At 45.5% G+C, this 18,815-nt stretch overlaps 1 protein-coding gene across 10 annotated transcripts in view; it reads left to right on the forward strand.

Annotated features, from left to right (window-relative positions):
- The window catches only part of DLGAP1 (DLG associated protein 1), a 388,995-nt gene that overhangs the window by 355,547 nt on the left and 14,633 nt on the right, over window positions 1–18,815 (forward strand). For all 10 annotated transcript variants that reach the window (XM_048508637.1, XM_048508636.1, XM_048508638.1 and 7 more), the window contains one exon: window positions 5,093–5,514. In XM_048508637.1, coding sequence (XP_048364594.1) covers window positions 5,093–5,514 — 422 coding nt within the window. The remainder of the gene's footprint in view (window positions 1–5,092; window positions 5,515–18,815) is intronic.

Consider the following 18,815-nt stretch of genomic DNA (forward strand, 5'->3'; position numbering starts at 1 on the left):
GTCTCGAGCCGCATCCAGCAGAAACGGAGCTGGGGCCGGGCGGCAGGGACTTCCCTCTACTTCACTCAAGAATCCAGGACCTGGCTGAAGAGGGGTAGGGATTCCTTCCCACCTCCAAGTACGCAGCTAGCCAGGTGGGAAGTTGCAGCGATCTAACGGAGCCCGTAGATTCAGGCTGAGACCCAAGAGTTGGGCAGCTTGGAAAGGAGACGGAGTGCTTTGAAACATCATCGCAGAGCCGACGCTAGTTGGTGCAGCAACCCTCCCTCCCTTCACTCTGGACGCAGTGGGCAGATTGGGAGGTAGGGCAACTTGGGCTGAGAGAGACGTGGCCTGAGACGGCAGTGAGAGCCGGGCCTGAGACGCCTGAGACGGGCAGTGAGAGCCGACAGACTGCGGTCTGTGGGGGATACTATTCGCCCGGCGGGGCACTTTATGCCTGGTGACAACCGGCCCTAACTCCAATCAATCATTTAATCGCGGTAAGTGGATGTGCCGCGCTCCGTGAATTAGTGCCCTCCTTAATATTTCAAATACTGTGCCCTTTTCTCCCTCCCATTGGATAATTGATTGTTTTTACCTACAACCTACTGGCAATTACAGAGATTTGCTGGACAGTTAGCTGTGTAGGTTATTATTAACATAGTGAGAAGTTGATTATTATTATTAGTATAGTGCGGAGTAGTTGATCGTTATACTCTGTGTAGGTAGGCAACTAAATAGCCCGACCTGCCATAGTAGAATTAGTTAGTTAGTTAGTAGTAACTGGATTCTTACCATTGTGGAGATTTTAGTTGGCTAAGTTAGGAGATCAGGAGGGGACTAGGGAGAAATGGGGCACCGAACGGGCTGGGATCCCAGTGCTGATGGGACGGGTAAATATAGCGGTAGGCGTGGCCGCATAATAGACAACGAATCTTAGATACGGATATGCTCGCTCGCTTGACTCCGAATCTATCCCTAGGAACGAGGATGCATGGTTCAGGGATACCCTGTTTCGCCCCTGGTGTTAATCAATGCCAGGTCCATAAATAATAAGCACTAATGGTTCTTCGGGATTTTCTCGAGGAACTGCAAGGGATCTGGCTTCAGTCACCGGAGACCTGCGCGTGAGGGTGAGATCTATCGCCTTTGGGCGACCACACGCCACCAGGTTTCGCGTTGCCTCCACCAGTCGCGCAACACGGGCCGGGGGGCGGTGGCAATGTTCAACCGAATTCGCTCCTTCAGGGCAGTCCGGCCCCGAGATCACCGCATGGAGTGTGTCGGCCTGGAGTGGTTGGCCTGGAGAGGTTGGTTGTCCTACTGGTGTACCGCCGCCTAGCTTACATCGACAGCCTACGCGCTGCGTTGGAGGTGGTGGCGGATCATGCTGAGGTTTCCAGGCTTATTGTCCTGGGTGACTTCAACGCCCATGTCGACATCGCCATGCACAGGCTCGCTGACCTAGTGTCATCCATGGCGACGCTTGTAGGCCCCTCCTTATTGAAATCTGGCCCCTACTCATGAAGCCGGTCACACTGGACGGTCTCGGGTCTGAGGTTAACTTTGTCGTGATCCTCTGTTGACAGAGTGCCATGGTCCCACCATTATGCCCTGAAGGTTCGATGATTACGCTCGCTACTACTCCAGTCTAGGGCGACGGCTGATTTATTCGCCTCGCCGGAGACTTATGGATCCAATTTTGGTTTCCTGAATGTCTATGACCCTGAACCTGCCGCACACTCGGGATGAGCAGGTGAGGATTGGAATTCCGCACTGAGGCCATCGAGGTTAGCCCTCGGCGCCTCTGGCGGGCCCCGCTCTCACGCAGGCTCCATGGTACACCGAGGGAGCTGCGCCCATATGAAACGGTACTCAGACGACTTCAGGAGCGAGGGAGGAAATTCAAGGACGGCTGCCAACATCTTATAGACGCTTATGAAAGCTCTATGAGATGAAGCGCACGGCGAGGCTTAAGAGGGCTTCTTCTCCTCCGCGATCTGCTAGCCTCGCCTCGCACAATTATTCCGGGTGATAATCAACTTTGACCTCCTTATCAGAAGGTTCTACAAACCCTCAATTGACTATTAGCTGTGAGGCATTCATGAGCTTCTTTGCAGATAAAATCGCCGCCCGCCAGGACCTGCCTCCACTTTGATCATTGGCTAACTGGCGGAGCTGAGGCTCCTTGTCGCCTCTGGTCCCTGTTTGACTCCAGTTTTCCTGCTCTCCGGCCGGGCTGTTGACAGGGCCTTTGGCTGCTGTTAGACTCACGACTCGCCCTCTTGATCCGCGTCTCTCCTGGCTTTATTATAAAACCCGCCGGGCGGAGCTACGGTATCTCACCTGTTGAAGATGATCATCAATGACTCTTGAGCATGAGTCTTTCCGGTATTGAAGGAGGCGTGGTCCTTCCACTCCTGAAAAGCACTATCATTAGATCCTAGGGGATCTGGCTAACTGACCGCTTCCAGTCTCAATCTTTCGCTTCTGGGAAGGTAATTGAGAGTGGTGCTGGAGCAGCTTCAGGGCTTCCTGGATGACACATCGGCTTTCATCCTTCCAGTCCGCTTCCGTTGGCATGGGACGGAGACGGTTCTCGCCGCCATCACAGACACGCTTATGCATGCAACTAGACCGAGGCGGATCGGCGCCGCTGGTATTATTGACCTTACCAGCCGCTTGATATGGTCGATCATGACCTTTTGACCCAATCACTGGTCAGCTCCGGGATCCGGGCAGTGTCCTTCAATGGATTGCCTCGCTTCTTCTTCTCGGGCTAAGTCAGCAAGTGTGGTGTGGGGACCAAGCCTCCGGAGGTGCCCGCCTAATGGTGTGCCCCTAGGGGCATTGTTGTCCCTGTATTGTTATTTAACATCTATATGCTAATCTCTGCTCAGTTGGTACGTGAAGCTTTGGGCTGATTCGTCACCAGTACGCTGGATGACAATTCCAGCCTATCTCTGTTGATGGAGGGGAGCCGCTTCTTCACTTCTGCTGCCTCTACAGCATTGTTTGGAGGCGTTGCTGGCTGGTTGCGCCATGAGCAGGTTAAAACTTAATCCATCAAGACGGAGATTCTGGGTGGCTTGGCCGGGGAGGGGTTGGGGATTTCCAGTCGCCGTGTGTGGAGGGGCCCCATTGGCGCCACTTCTCCGCTTCACGAAGTCTGGGTCCACCTGGATTCGCCTTTTCAATGGAGACTCCAGGTGGCCCATATAACCCAGGCTGCGCTTTTTTCCATTCATGGCCAGTCTCACGGGCTGGCTCCTTCCTCTCCAACATCGGACCTGGCCACTGCGATCCATGCAACGTCACCTCCAGGTTGACTATTGTAACTCTCATTTACGCCTTCTCGCGCTTGATCCGAAACTGAAACTGGTCCAGCATGCAGCGGCTCGACTGCTCACAGGGCCTTCCCGAGATCATATACAACCTGTGTTAAGTGCCTGCCTGCACTGGCTTCCCAGTTGAATTCGGAATCGCCTTCAAGGTGTGGGTTTTGACTCAAGGCCTTACGCTCGGGGACCTCGTACCTTCGACCGGCAGATATTCTTATTACAGTCCAAATTCCGCCTCTCTGGCGCTCTCGGCAGAGGCTAATCTTACTGGAGATCCCTTGGCCCTCACGCGTTGTTCTTCACTGGCCAGGGTCTTTACGTTCTGGCTCCCCGCCTGGTGGAACATCTAACTGTCCGGGTCTCCAAGGGATCTTTGGGATTTCCGCAGGGCCTGTGGGCGACCGAAGTTGTTCCACCGGGCTTTCGAGAAACCAGCCGCCTGAGTGCCCTCTGGCTGGAATCCTAATATCAATGGGATCCACTATTAAGATCTATGGGTTCCTATACCATCGGACTTTGTTAAAGGGATTAGGTTTAGGAGGGACGCCATCTAGATATATTATAACTGCTGTTTTTATTATAATTTATGGATGCCTATGATGTTTTTATGTGTTTTTATGTTGTGCACCGCCCAGAGCCCTCCGGGGATTGGGCGGTATACCAAATTAAATAAATAAAATAAATAAATAAATAAAAAACATGCGCCTCCGGCCATGTCCAGGCTTTAGGTACCTCCAGTGAGAGGAAGACCAAAACTCACACAGAATTGTAAACAGCTGGCAGCCATCTCCCCACAGTTCACATTCCTTCCTCTTAGAATGTTGTCAGCTGCCTTTAACCACTGTGTTGAGAGTGCAGGATGTAAATATTTTTGGAAATAAAATGAGGTGGAGCAGGTATATTGCCTATGTCAATTTCATGTTGTTGTTTTCTGAAAGGATAACTGTGTCAGAGAAGGGTCTACTGCCTCTTAGCTTCCTAAGGGCACACAAGAAAAAGTTCGTTTTCAGGAAGATCCACAAGAAACATCATTGCAATCTCACCTGAATGTAATAACATGGAACACCGCTGAGAGCAGGGGGGCAAATATACAGGATTATATACAAAATCTAGGAATCATACACAAGCTGAGAACCTTTTGCAGATCTAAACTGACATGACAACTTGATTCAACAATGTTTCTTAAAAGCTCTCAGTATTAGTGTTAGCATTCTGCCGAAGCATAGCTGGACCAAACTATGCCTGGGGCTGACTCGGCATTTTCTGCCCTCCCCCACGGGCCCTGCTCCTTCCTTCCTTCCTCCCTGCCCACCCCTCCTTACCTTAGTTCTTAATTTCAGGCTTAGTTTCAGGCTGAAAAGTTCAGGCGGAAAAAAGCCCGGGTGGGAACTACACTATCCAGGAGCCCTTGGGGCTCGCAAGGTCTCCTGGGTAGTGTAGTTCCCACCAGGGCCCATTTCAGCCTGAATGGAACAGGCTGCTTTTCAGCCTGAAACTAAACACGAAACTAAGAACTAAGGTAAGTGGGGGGCATGAATGGGGGGTCACAGGGGGTCGGGGGAAGGGTTGGGGCAATTTCCACCCCCCAGATGTGCACCTGGTATGAGGTGCATCCCCCCGCCCCCTTGTAGCTTCGGCTATGGCATTCTGGCATGTCTGGGTGGAAACATAAGGAATCTTATACACGTCTATATTTTCATTGTTTTATCTTTGGAAAGGATTTACTCATTAACATCTGTCTCTAAGCTTTTCATTTTGTTGTCCTTCAGTTTCCGCAGGTTCACACGATCAAATAGTGTTACAACAGCTGTTCAAGCAGACATGGATTTCCATGAGAACTTTGAAATGTCCTTGGATCCTCAAGAAGATAATTCATATCCTGGGCAGATATCAAGACAGTATTCTCGAGATGCAAGCACTTCCACTGTTAGCATACAGGGCTCAGGAAACCATTATCATGCCTGTGCAGTGGATGATGACTTTGATGCAGATTTTGATCCTTCAATTTTACCTCCACCGGATCCTTGGATTGATTCCATAACTGAAGACCCAATTGAGCTTGTTCAAAGGTCAGTGTGTCATAGAGATGGACACTGGTTCCTGAAACTTCTTCAAGCAGAAAGGGAGCGTATGGAAGGTTGGTGCCAACAGATGGAGAGAGAAGAGCGAGATAACATCCTACCTGAAGATAGTAAGTACTTCAAACATTAATATGGTCAGAAATAAAACTTTATGTAGACATTTTTCATATGCCTAAGGGACACAGTGATCAGAAAGCTGAAACATCTGTAATCCCCACCAATTCCCCTGTCTGGCACCAATTTTTGTGTGCGGTTTCTGATTTCACATCATAATAAGTTCAGAGGAGTAGCTGTGTTTGCTGTAGCAAATTAAACCAATAAGTCCAATAGTACTTCAGATTAGCATGAGTCAAACCTTTTCTGTCTACTGCTGTAACTCCTTTGGCATGAAAACAATTATTCTCTATGAATCCTGTAAAAGAAACACAAGGGTACACCTGGGAAAGGAAAACCAGTATCTGTAACGTAACTCCATGGACCACAAAACTAGAATCCATTTGTGCAAGATGTTAGGTGATCAGACTGAAATAGATTTGATATTTACTTGATACCTTGCAGTGCAGCTTGAAAAGGTACATTGGTATAGTTCTGGGGATGTCACAGTTGACTCTGGCTGCAGCCACACAGAATGTTTACCCACTTTGGTTTCTAAACAAAGCCTGGGCTGACGCGGGGAAGAGTTTCCCACAGCATTGTTTTCTCATGGTACATTTTCTGGGCATTCCCATGTTCTTTTTGAAACCTGGTCTGGTACAATCTTCCCAGAGTGGATGCAGTCCAGCCATATTAGCGAGCATTCTGGGTGGTGCACATTTTCAAGGGTCCTGTCCATATAAGCGACATTTTCCCTCTGTAAGCCCCCTTATTGTAACCATTTTCATCACTATGGCCTTTGTGAGAGGGTACACCTTCTCCCATATCTTGCAATGAAAAGGGCTAGGGACCAGCGTTTAAAATTAAAGGTGGGAATTCAGAGGAGCTAGCACCTAGTGGCAATAGATTGTTGTTATTCCTCAGCAATTGTAAATTGAAAATACAAATAGGCAAGGGGGGATGACAGCCACTGGGGGAGGAGGCAAAGAAATTAGTGCCAATACAGGCAGAACGTTTAAAAAGACCTACCTATCCGCACCTCATTTCACAGCAGGAGATTGTGGATGCTTCAAAAAAGCAAGCCCTGCTTGAAAGCAAGCCCTTCCAGTTTGAATGACAAATGGAAGCAACCAAAGAAAGAAAAGGAGAAACTAAAAAAAAAATCACTGCAACACATAGACTTATTGTTGTCAAGTTCCTGCAGGCCTCAAAACATCTTGGCTGTCTTCTTGGGAGTTCTGTGAACTTCATCCTCAAAGGTGTCAACTTCAGTTTCTAAAAACTATCTTTTGGAATTAATAATAAGAAAGACACCACAGAAACATGGTTGTTCATGAACTTTCAGACAGTATGCAGTTCAACTACTTTGCCCAGGTGTGCCATGGTGGATTGTGCTGCTGAGGAGTTTTCACCCCCACCATCTCCTGCCTCAGAGGCTTACTCATCAGATTACAAACTCATTAAAAAAATTGCAGAGACTGATGTTTCCTCAGTGCCTCAGCAGCTGAGAGTGTGGTTACCCAGTTTTTGAAGTAATATGATACGAACTATTTTCAGACAATGCCTCCTTGTATAAAACAGCTGTTTAGAAGAGATGGCTTAAGGCTGCCTGACAGGCTTGTTTGTTACATAGGCATGTTCAGTATAATCTATCTGAGAATGAAACTGCCAGATGGAGTGGAATGTTTGTAGTTAGGAGTGTAGTTTGCTCCAGCCCAGAACAAGGTACAGCAGTGGCACTCAGTGGCTCAGAAGTCACATGTGGCTCTTTGACAGGCCACTTGTGGATCTTCTGTGCACTGTTCTCCAATGTGGCACCTGCCACATCTTCCACAAATGTAAGCCTGGTGGAGTTTATGGTAGGCAGATTGGAATAGATCCAATGGAGGGAATGGAGGAGGTGTAAGCTGTGAGTTATGGGCCTTATGCCAGAGTTGAAAATACGGAGCATGTCCTCTCTAATGATTCCCCACATACACACTCCTTTTCTGTAGTTTCTGCACTCTCATCTCAGCACTTGGACAGCTTTTAACACAGGAAACGTTTTCTTTTTTAAAAAAAATCTGCCTAATAAAGGCCATTTCAGCACGGTCAGAATATTCCTGGGTAGAACCAGGATCTTACATGCTGGGGCTATTTTATCCTGGTGTCTGCCTGCGCATGGCTCCCTGCTTCTTCCCAGGAGCCAAAGTAGGACCGGGAGGTAATACTCCAGTTTGTTCTGCACAGCCCGGGTCTTTTGTATTTGCCCCATGAACAGTCGAGCATTGTCCAATTCTCTTGTTCAATTCCAATGGGGGCAGAGAGGGGAGTGTGCCCAGCCGCGCCACAAGGAAGCTTCTCAGCAGCCCCCTCTCTTCCTCGTGGGCCTGCTAGCCATGGCAGAGGGGGGAGGGGGAGTGTGTCCAGCTGCCCCACGTGTTTGTGTTTTGGCATGAAAATGCTGCAGGAAAGGGGAGAAAGAAAGGGGTCTTCAAAACTAAGAACAAAAGGAACTACCTAGGTGCCTGCCCTTCAATTGGCTTTAACATTTAGAAGGAACCTGTTAAGGACGCCTTTGAAAATAAAGCTAGTGGGAAGGAAAACAGTATTGAAATAAGAAGATGTCTCTGACAGCATTCATGATAAGCTGCTAGCCGCGGGGGGAGGCTGCCTCCCGCCACTTTTAAGAGGAAGTGGTGAGGCGGGAAAAATATACTGGGTCTGCTCCCATGCTGTTTGCATGGCAGCGGGGTCACCCCAAGATCTCTTAAAAGAATCATCAATTTGGCAATTTTGAAATATCCCGGGGTAAGGGGGAAATCGCGGGGAAGCACCGGGTCAGGCCTGCGTTAGCACCGGGAGCCATGCGGAATTCATGGCTACATTGGGATATTTTTCTTGCTCATCTCGGAATATTTTGCTCGTGCGGAAACGGCCAAAAAGTGCTATAGAACCTGAAAGATTACACACTCTGATGTGTCATAAGCCTGACTTAAAGGCCCTTAAGAACATAAGAACATAAGAACTTCTCCTCACTCCTGGCACTAAAGGTTAAGGAGAGATAACTCTACATGCTCAGAGGTACATGCTCAGAGGTACTCTACATGCTCAGGTACTCTAGTAATGCTCAGGTACTCTAGTAATACTCTACATGCTCAGAGGTACTCTAGTAATTTAAAAGGTTATACTTACATATTTAATATTATTCTACATGCTCAGAGGTACTCTAGTAATTTAAAAGGTTATACTTACATATTTAATATTACTCGTTACATTGTAGGGTTGCCAACTGTGAGTCGGGAAATTCCTGGGGATTTTGCAGTGGAGCCTGGAGAGGTTTGAGGATGGGAGGGGGGCATTTTCTTCTGGGGATCTTATCTCTGTTGTCTGGAGATCAGTTGTAATTCTGGGAGGTCTCCAGGCATCACCTAGAGGTTGGCAAGTCGAGGTTTCTATTATTGTATGTTTGTGTTTGGTAGGATCATGCATAAGGCCTGCAGTGACTGTTTGGCTCTTTGTTTTAAGGTAATTGGAAATGTGATTCTCCACAAGCCACAATATGAGTACCACTGAATTAGAGCATAGGTGACTCCAAGCTGAATTATGTGATATTTCTTTTGACAATTAAGCCATGGTTTTAGTATATGAATATTTGCTGGTTTCATCTGAATCACTTATCTATAAGAAGAAGAAGAAAATTAAGGCCAAGTCTCTCTACCAACTGTCGAGCACGAGTCAGTGCTGATTCTATTCCACAATTGCTGCATCTGTATTAGAAAACATGTCCGCTCTGAGATTGTTGCACATCTGAAAGTGTGAAGATTAACAAATGGGCTCAGATCCAAGAGTGTGTGCCTGGAACAATTGTGTCTCTGTGTGCATAACACTTTTAACAGCTGAAAAAACTTTTAAGACCATTTTTGCTGAAGATAAGAGAGCATTAAGGGGTGGCAAATCCAGTATTCCGAACAGCTGACCTGTAGAATTTTAGCTTTTTTTAAAGGGGCGGGCCAGCTATTGGACGGCAAAGGGAAATCATGTACAGAGCACCTGTTTACTCAAACAGTTCTCCATTCAGCTAGAGGTACATGCACGTATGTCCACTTTTATTTGTGTTGCTCTTAAATGGGCTGGCTTAATATTTTATAACTATGCCTCCTGACAACAGACAGTACATTTGTACTGAATTAACTAAACTTTCATTATTTCTACATTTTTTAGTCCCATGGCTAAGGGTCTTTCCCCCCCTTATTTTCATGCTGAAGCACAAAATCAAAGTTGATATGGTGCTCTTGCCTTAACCCTCACCCTAACTTATTATTTTTATTTCATTTTTTCAGTCATAAATTGTTCCCAAAATTGTAACAAAAAATAAATTAAATAAAGATAATAGGTTAAAGTTAAGGCAAGGGCAAGGGCTCAGGCTTGCCTTAGTGTTACATGGAATTCTAGGGCGCAGTCCAAGAATAGGGCTATGGTCAGTTTTAGGTTTTGGGTTTTTGTTACAATTTTGGGATCAATTTATGACTGAATAAATGAAATAAAAATAATAAGTTAGGGTGAGGGTTAAGGCAAGAGCAGAGGCTCAGGCTTGCCTTAGTGTTACGTTGAGTTCTAGGGCACAGTCCTAGAATAGGGCTATGGTCAGTTTTAGGTTTTTGTTACAATTTTGGGAACAATTTTTGACTGAATAAATTAAATAAAAATAAAAAGTTAGGTTTGGGTTCGGGCAAGGGTTAAGGCAAAACCCGAAAACCTGAAACTTACCATAGCCCTATTCTCAGACTGCGCCCTAGAACTCAACGTAACACTAAGACAAGCCCAAGCACCTGCTCTTGCCTTAACCCTAACCCTAACTTATTATTTTTATTTAATTTATTCAGTCATAAATTGTTCCCAAATTGTAACAAAAATCCAAAACCTGAAACAGACCATAGACCTATTCTCGGACTGCGCACCATGTGGACAGACTTTAAGGTCTGTCCACATGAATAAAGCAGGTAATAGTTCGCTCTAATCTCACCATAAGAGTCCATATACACAAGGCACATCTGAATTGCAAACATCACACTTTTGTCTCCATTTTCAGTTCTCTTTCCTCTTCTTTCCCTTGCTGCTGATGCTTCCTCCCACTTCAGATTGCCAGCTCCAGGATATTTGGGGGTGGAGCCTTCTAAGCAAAGGGTTTGGAAAGGGGAGGGACTTCAGTGGAGTTTAGAGATTAGTTGTAATTCCAGGGGATCTCGAAGACCCACTTGAAAATTGGCAGTTCAGTCTCCCATTGCAAGGCTGGAAATCTGCTGCCATGCAATACTTAGCTTTTGTGACAAACAAGTTGGCCATATAATTAAGATCTCTGAAGCAGTACAAAACCGACTTCAGTAACCCTTTTACTAGCAAAGAGGTTTAGATTTTATCTCTGGCCTGTTCTGGGCCTTGTTGTGAGAAGAGTTTATGACATAACAGAGTCACTGCCACTCATGGCAGGGAATCCAGGCCTTTTTCCAATCTCAGGGAAACTTCAGGTAAGATTTATTAGTACTGAATTTTGCATAGACATCGATGGGGTAACACCTGTAACATAGCTAAGGACACGTCAATTGGTAAAGTTTTTTTGAGGTTTTATTCTTAGTCACAATGCCTGTCATTGCGACAGTGATGGAAGCACACTGACTGCCCATTCAGTTACATTGAGTTTAATGTGCCAATCTTGCTGACATTCAAGATGGTTTACAAAACTTAGCAAGGCAGCAAAAACAGTAGAAGATATAAAAAGCTTGTAATAAGATTGGATCTCAAGTTAGAAAAGTGCAATAAGACAGGGTAAGTTTTGACATATGAAATGCAAAATTTGGATTGCAGAAATCAGAAAAAAAGTTATAGAACTATGTGGAGGCCATGGCTGAGTGGCAGAGCATCTGCTTGGCATGCGGAAGGCCCCGGGTTCAATTCCCAGGACCAAGTGACAGATGATGTGAAAGACCTCTAGCTTTGACTCTGGTAAGCTGTGGCCCGCCTGAGTATGCAATTACAGAACTTGATAGAACAAGAGTCAGATTCAATAGCAGGCAGCCTCGTGTGTTCCTGAATTCAATGCAGGAAAAAACAAGAACTGTACACCACAAACAGTGACACAGCCTGTATTAAAAACATCCTCCTGAACAACAGTGCCTTCCAAAACAATTCCATTTTACACACTCTCCACACGTTTATTATATGGGCCTCTGGAAGCCTTCCTGAAAAAAAGCTGCATTGGTAGAGTTTGCAAATCTCCAGGAATGTCTGGACCTAGAACTGGCAACCCTAATCAAAACAAATATCTTTATCTCTTTGAAAGACTTGACCCAGGATTCCACATTGACATGTTTTCTTCCTCCTCCCCCCTGGCAGTATCTCTGACCTCCAATTCTGTTACGTTGTCCTTGTATTCTTTATTAGTATAACCACAAACTGCCCATTTTCATGACATACCAACTCACAAATCTTTGCTTATAGTGGCTACTGCAGCAGTAGTAACCATGCCGCATAGCATCAGCATTCATCTCACATACAGCTGGGAAGTCGGTTTTAAACAATCACCAGTCACTAAACTGGCTGGGATCAAAGCATTCTTTCAGTTCCCCCACCCAGTGATTTTGGAATACTATTTTCTCAAGCTTATTTGCTATTGTTAAGTGAAATATGACCAGCAGCACACCATTAAGAAGGCCTGTTTTTCAGTAACATATTTTACTAGTGCAAGCACTGGAGCAATTTTTATTCTGTACGTAAACCTCTCCTGTATCAAAGTTGAAGGACTGCCTCTGTCTGATCCCCTCATCTTTTGGATTTTTCTGTAACTCCTCTCAGATGCCCTTTGTGAGAGTGTCAGATTAAAATTGGCCTGTGCTCCAGCCTGGAGTGGCAGACTGTTCTAGAGATCGATGCAAGTGGGGAAGAAGGGGTTTTCATAACAATGAGAACCACATGAAAGCTCTCCTAGTAACTCCACCCCACTATTGAGGGCTCCTTTCAGTTGAGTGGTTTGCACATTGGGTTGAATAAAAGACTAGACACACCAAGGGGTACATTTTCAGCACAGTGTGCAAGGAATTAGACACGCAATTCTTACGAACAATAATGGCAGTTGTATATAGAATTTCCTGCACAGGGACTGGGTGTATTCCACTTAAATTTCACAGCCCACAGCTATTTCCTCTTAGCAATGCTGTTGAAGCCTGGAAGCAAACTGAAAAGGTTAGTCTGAATTTGGATATGCTTAGGTTTTTTACCTACTTATTCTCCAAGGCCGGAATAAGCCTCCCTACTCAAGTTATTCATGTTTCACATATTTGTTGTTCAATGTTTACTTAGATTGCCCTCCTGCAGTTTTTTTATATTGGGTTAAAAAGGAGCTCTAAATTCCGTCATTATTCAGCTTCCTTAGGTTTATATTGGTCCATTCCGCACAGCACAAATAAGACATCTGGGGGATGTCTTAAAAAAAGATAACTTCTTAATCTCCCTCCACGCACCTAAAATAAGACATCCTGGAAACATCTTTTTAAAAATGGCTTCTCATTTGTTTTCCAGACAGCACGGCCATCAGAGGAGGGAAGAGGCTTTTTCCCACCTGCCTAGTAAGCTCTCTGGTCAGTTTCACCCTCCACTTGTGCCTGACATTTTGTGTGCTGCTTAAGGGATTCTATCTTCCTCCATTGCTGAAGGTTGCCCCAGGGTGTTTGCTCTGCAGGCTCAAATCCTAGACCACTTTTCAGCCTAAAAAGTATATAGCTGTGCTCAGCTCTTCCTGCTGATTCCGGCAATATATAGTTTTTCTATTTTAAAAAAATTATTATTTGGAGGAGCTATATTTGAAGATACGCATATGAGAATCTTACCCACTTGGAAGACTCCCAATGAAAAGCATTGGGACTGTGGAGGGCAGGTCTACCTTCCCTCCCAATGCTTTACATTTAGAGTTCTCTGAATGGCTAAGATTCTCATATGTGCATTTGCGTATCTTCAAATACAGCTCTTCCAAAATTAAAAAATATGAAAACTACCGGTATACATTGCTTGAATGGGTAGGAAGAGCTGAGTACAACTATGTACATTTTGGGTTGAAAAGACACCCAGGATCGGAGCCTGTGAACATCCTGGGGCAACCTTCATCAGATGGAGGCAGGGAGGATGCCTTCAACAGCCCACAAAATGTCAGGCAGAAGCAGAGAGTGAAACTGATCAGAGGGCTTAACAGCCGGGTGGGAAAATGAGCCCCCAGAGCTCTTCGGGGAAGGGGCAGTATATAAAATTAATAATATATAAATAAACAAACAAACAAATAAATAAGACGACTCCTGAGTTCTGCACAGCTAGGCAGGGGACGTCTTGCAGGTGGCTTGGGAAACAAAGATATACTTTAATGTGTCCTCAAATAGGATGGCTTGTGCAGAAATATTGCACAGAAAATAAGGCATTCTGAGGATGTCTTGAGGAAAAAGCTGTGCAGAACTCCTCCCCAAGATGTCTTTTTTGTGTGTGTAGCCTCAGGACATCTTATTTGTGCTGTTCAGAATGGACTATTGTGTGCATTGAATTCTTTACTGTGCAATTTCAGAAAAATCTTTTCTCCCATATGTCATTATAATTTGATTTTACAAGTTACAAAGGGGTCTGGAAATCTAATCTGCTCAGGGCTGTAGGCTGTTTCCTCTGAGCTAACTATCAGTGACATCAACCCAATTACTTTGCTACCTTAAGTAGCTGCAAAATAAAGTGGCAGGCCCCATGCTCCTTTGCCAGCTTAAAAAATTCCTGGAGATTGGCAGATTGTCCCTTTATAGGGTGTGGTTTGGATAAGGAGTTCAGCAGGCATGTGAGATCACATCCCATGATATTACTACTAGCTGCAATGCATGGCCAGGTGTAGCCCCACCAGATGCCAGCTGGACAGTACAAGTGTTTTCCATGGCAGGTGGAAACTCAGCCAGACTAGATAGTGCTTATTAAGATTTACATTATTGCCAGAAACAAGTCCAGATAGGTTTCCACATGAGTGTGTTTCCTTTACTCACCTGGTCTACCCCTTTAAAGCCTTTGAGGGCTAAGCCACATCTCTGCCATGGGTTGATTCCTCCAGATCTGACTAGGTCCAGTCCCCCTACCGTGTCTAGACCTATAGCATCATCTCTTGATTCTTTCTCTTTCTTCCTTCCCATGTACTACCTCTTCCTCTCTCTCCCCCTCCCCCCCTTCCTCCCTTGACATCTTCCTTTTTATTCCTGGAGCTTCAACCAAAGTGGCCATGCCCAGCTCTCCCACCACCACCACCCCACTTCTCTAAATCAAGTTTCTCTCTTCACTCCTTCACTCCTTGCCTTCCACCCACCCCAATTGGGTTTGCAGTCTCCAGGTGGTTGCCAGTCTCCAGGTGGTAGCTGGAGATCTTCTGGAATTACGACCCATCTCCAGGTAAAAAAGATCAGTTCCCCTAGAGAAAGCAGCTGCTTTGGAAGGTGGATTCTTGTTAGGTCTCAGAACCTCAAGCCAAAAAATGGACTCTGAAGTATTGATCAGTAGCATTTATTGAATAGACATCGAAGCACCACACTGGTAAAGCCAGTTCTGACGAAGCTAGCAACCCTAACCCTTTAGCCCCCATAGAGAACCTCCCTCCCATTTTCCCAAGAGTTTGTAAAAAACACTTTGGAGCTAAGGCACCCCAAGGTCGGCAGCAGATAGCAAGAGAGAGCCACCTGGTTTCCTGCCCTACGACATAACAGATGTAACACAGTTCCCATGGGGCAGAAGTATCAGGGGAAGCCTAGTTGTCTACAAGCATGTGAAGTCATATAGTAAAAATCAAGGAAAGAATGCGCAGATGGCAGTGGATACATATAGCAGGCTGGTTACATGAATCTTTTTAGCAGCGGCAATTTGTTACTTCAAGCAGTTGCCCAATTCCAGAAATGCATCTCAATCACCTAGATAGCCATCCCCTGACAATTCCATAGCTTTATACTCCGCTGAGGTCTCTCCCATCACCAAATCCTGACTCCACCTGGAAAAGCGAAAGAAATTTCATAACCCAGAGTTAGCAGTCCTACTTGGTACAGGAAGTGACAAGATTACCTTAAGGAATAGCCAAAGACTCTATGAAAGGCCACATAGAGTTTCCAGTAATTCTTACAGCTACCCTTGTCACTTCCTGGGTCAGCTTCCAGTAAGTACACAGACCCGCTGTTCTTGAATTTTTCTCCTGTGATGCTGTGTCCCCACCACAACTCTTCTGCCAGTTGCCAGGCAGTACCATATGGCGCACCTGAACTCCTGCCAGGGCCATCATGCAGCTATTGCCATTTCAGGTGGCATCCCACTCTTGGAGAAGCTGCTGCCTTCAGCCCAGTAGCTCAAGACTCCTCTGGCCTCTTCTGCTGCCTATTTGTCACATAAGATCAAAAGTCGACTGTCCAATTCTCCCATTCCTGAGTGATCTGACCAGGTCCTGAGTGATCACTGCCTTCCAAATTCACATTTTAAAAAATTTCTTACCTTATATCATTTCTGTCTTGTCTTTTTCTTCCAGTTTACATCACTTCTGTATGTCAGAACTTTTGCTCCTAAATATTTGTGCTGACATGACTAGCTGTGTGCCAGTCGACTTAATACCCAACTTTTAAAAACCTCTTGAACTGCTCTTCAGATTTTCCTCAGTGAAAAGAAAAAAATCCACCCTGAAGATGCATAAGAGGGCATCAGTCCACAGCAGTCCCCACTAGCTTCTGCCCTTTAGTATTTTTTACAAATGACAGTCTTTTTTTTCTTTTGTAGAATATCCACTCTCTGTTCCCTGAATCTGGTAGGGAACTGAGCATTGCATTCTCGAGATCAGTTGTAATTCTAAGGGAATTCCACCATGAGGATGATAACTCTCACCCCAGCATCTACAGCATTTTGCAGTGGATCTGAGGACACAGCTCTCTTTTTGCATGCTGCATTCACTTTCCTTAGTAACTTCTTACTAAAAGCAGAGTGATGCCCCTAAAATATGGTGCCTCACATGTCCATTTGGAATGCTTATGTAATTGTCCAAGCTCTAGACTTTGATACTTTTGTATCAGTGCTTTTGTATCTTATTTCTCACCATATTTTTAGATTGATTAGAAAGCTGGAACCAGGAGTGTACCATTATAAAAACAGCACCAGGGGCTTACACCGAGTGGCCCCACACACAGGTGTGTGTCCCCCCCCCCCATAACAGCTTTGAAATCATGTTGGTTGATGTTTGCCTTCTGCTGAGCTGCCGTGCAACAGCAGTCCTTGCAGGAGCAAAATAACTCACCTCTGCCCATACCTTGGACGGCCCTGAGGCTTGAGGGGCAGCATTTGGGAGAGCAGCCCAGATGGACTGGGATGGTGGTACAGAGATGGGTGTGGGCAAAGCCACCTCTGGCCTCATGGATCACAGTTATCCATTTTGCATCAGTTGGCTGCCCCTCAATGACATTTCCCCGCCATTGCCACCACCATACAGAAGCCTGCAGGGACACTGGGCTGCACCTTGGCTCTACCAGACACTCTGCCTCCCCAATGTCACAGTCAGGCTGCACGGTGCTGGTGGAGCCTTAAAGGGGCTATGGTGGGTGGTGGCATGTAGGCTATGCTGGGCATACGTGCTCCCATTTCCAGCCCCCTGGGAGCCTACTGCCATATGTTCTTGCCCTCCACCACCACCAGCAGCACTGGCGCCACTATACTGTTGGTGGCACCAGTGCTGCTATGGTGGAGGAGGACAAGAGCATGTGGCAGCAGGGTCCCAGGAGGCTGGAGGTGGCATGTTCACAATCCCGCCTGCCCAGCTCAGGGGCTGCTGTGGGGCAGGTCTCCCGAGGTCTGCGCTGACTCTTGGGGAGGAGGGTGGGGGGACTGGAGCAGTGTGCCCACATGTGATTCTTGAAAGTAGTGCCTGGATCATCTGCCCCCTCTGTTCCCCACTAGATATGCCATTGGCTGAAGCACATGAAACATTATCTAGTTAGGGACATCATCTGCATATCATAATGTTTGAGTATGTGTTCTGGAGTCAGTGAAGTATGTTGCTTGCACTATATGTTCACTATTTATGGTCTTATAAGTTTCAGAGGGACTGATTTGTTTGTACAAATTCAAGCCAAAAAAGAACTATGGAAATCTATTCAATGTGGGGAAAAAATTACGATTGCTAATGAAAATAAGATTTATTTGTGTTGTTTTTTTTAACTGTGAATAGATGTGGATTTATGTTTGGTCACTAAGTGATAATGTTTTTTATATTATGGACATATATACTAATGATTTGAATATGATGTATTTTAATATTTGTTGAAATAAAAAAACTAATAGCAAAAAAGAAAGAAAAAATTACAATTACTAATGCAAATTAAATTAAAGAAAGGACTCACATTAGGAAAATAGTTCAAATCCAGGTTTTCACATTATGCCTTCACATCTATAGTACTTTGATGACATAAATTTGGGGCATATGAATATTGGGGGACTGTCTATAGTATGTGGTAACTCTTTGTAATCCATTTTAAGAATGATAATAACAAGATAGAGCTTATTTGTAACACTAGAATAGCTACTGGAAGCAGAAGTGCATCATTTCAGGTTTTGTTTTGTTTTTGCATTCTCCACACTAGTAAATTGATGTGGTGGGGGGGGACCTAGGTTCATGAGCATGTATCCTCATTTTCAGAATGGTCTCTGGATGTCTCATGATAGCTTCAGTGCTGGAACTTGAACTGGTTCTTTGGATGGTTAACTGTTTCCATTTAGGCCCCACCTTGAAGATGGTAGCTCAACTCCAAATGACTTTATAATGGTATATGGTTGGATTCTGTGGAAAAGCTCAGCATTCTTTTGGGGAGGGGGTTCGTTTTTGCTTATTCTACCACCACCTTATGGCAGCCCTCCAACTTCCCCCTTATAGTGCTTCTGGGAGTTCTCTCACTGAGGTGTTTTGGCCATACTGGGAGTGTGGAAAGCAAGGAACTTGCCATTCCATGCATAGAATTTTAAATGGAAGCTGGCTAAAGTTGCCAAACTCCAGGTGGAGCTGCAGAATTACATCTGATCTCCAGTCTACAGAGATCAGTTTCTCTGGAGGAAATGACCATTTTGGGGGCGGGCTCCCACATTCTTGTTGAGCTCCATCCTCTCCCCAAACTCTGCCCTCCTCAGGCTCCACCTCCAAAGCTGCAGGAATTTCCCAGCTTGAAGTTAGCAACCCTAGATCCAACCCACAGAGATTTCCAACACTGATTTGCATGTTTGCATCCTGACAATGTCTACCAGTCTTTTCTTATTGTTTTTC

The sequence above is a fragment of the Sphaerodactylus townsendi genome, linkage group LG09 (genome assembly GCF_021028975.2).
Source record: "Sphaerodactylus townsendi isolate TG3544 linkage group LG09, MPM_Stown_v2.3, whole genome shotgun sequence".
In the NCBI taxonomy this organism is placed as follows: domain Eukaryota; kingdom Metazoa; phylum Chordata; class Lepidosauria; order Squamata; family Sphaerodactylidae; genus Sphaerodactylus; species Sphaerodactylus townsendi.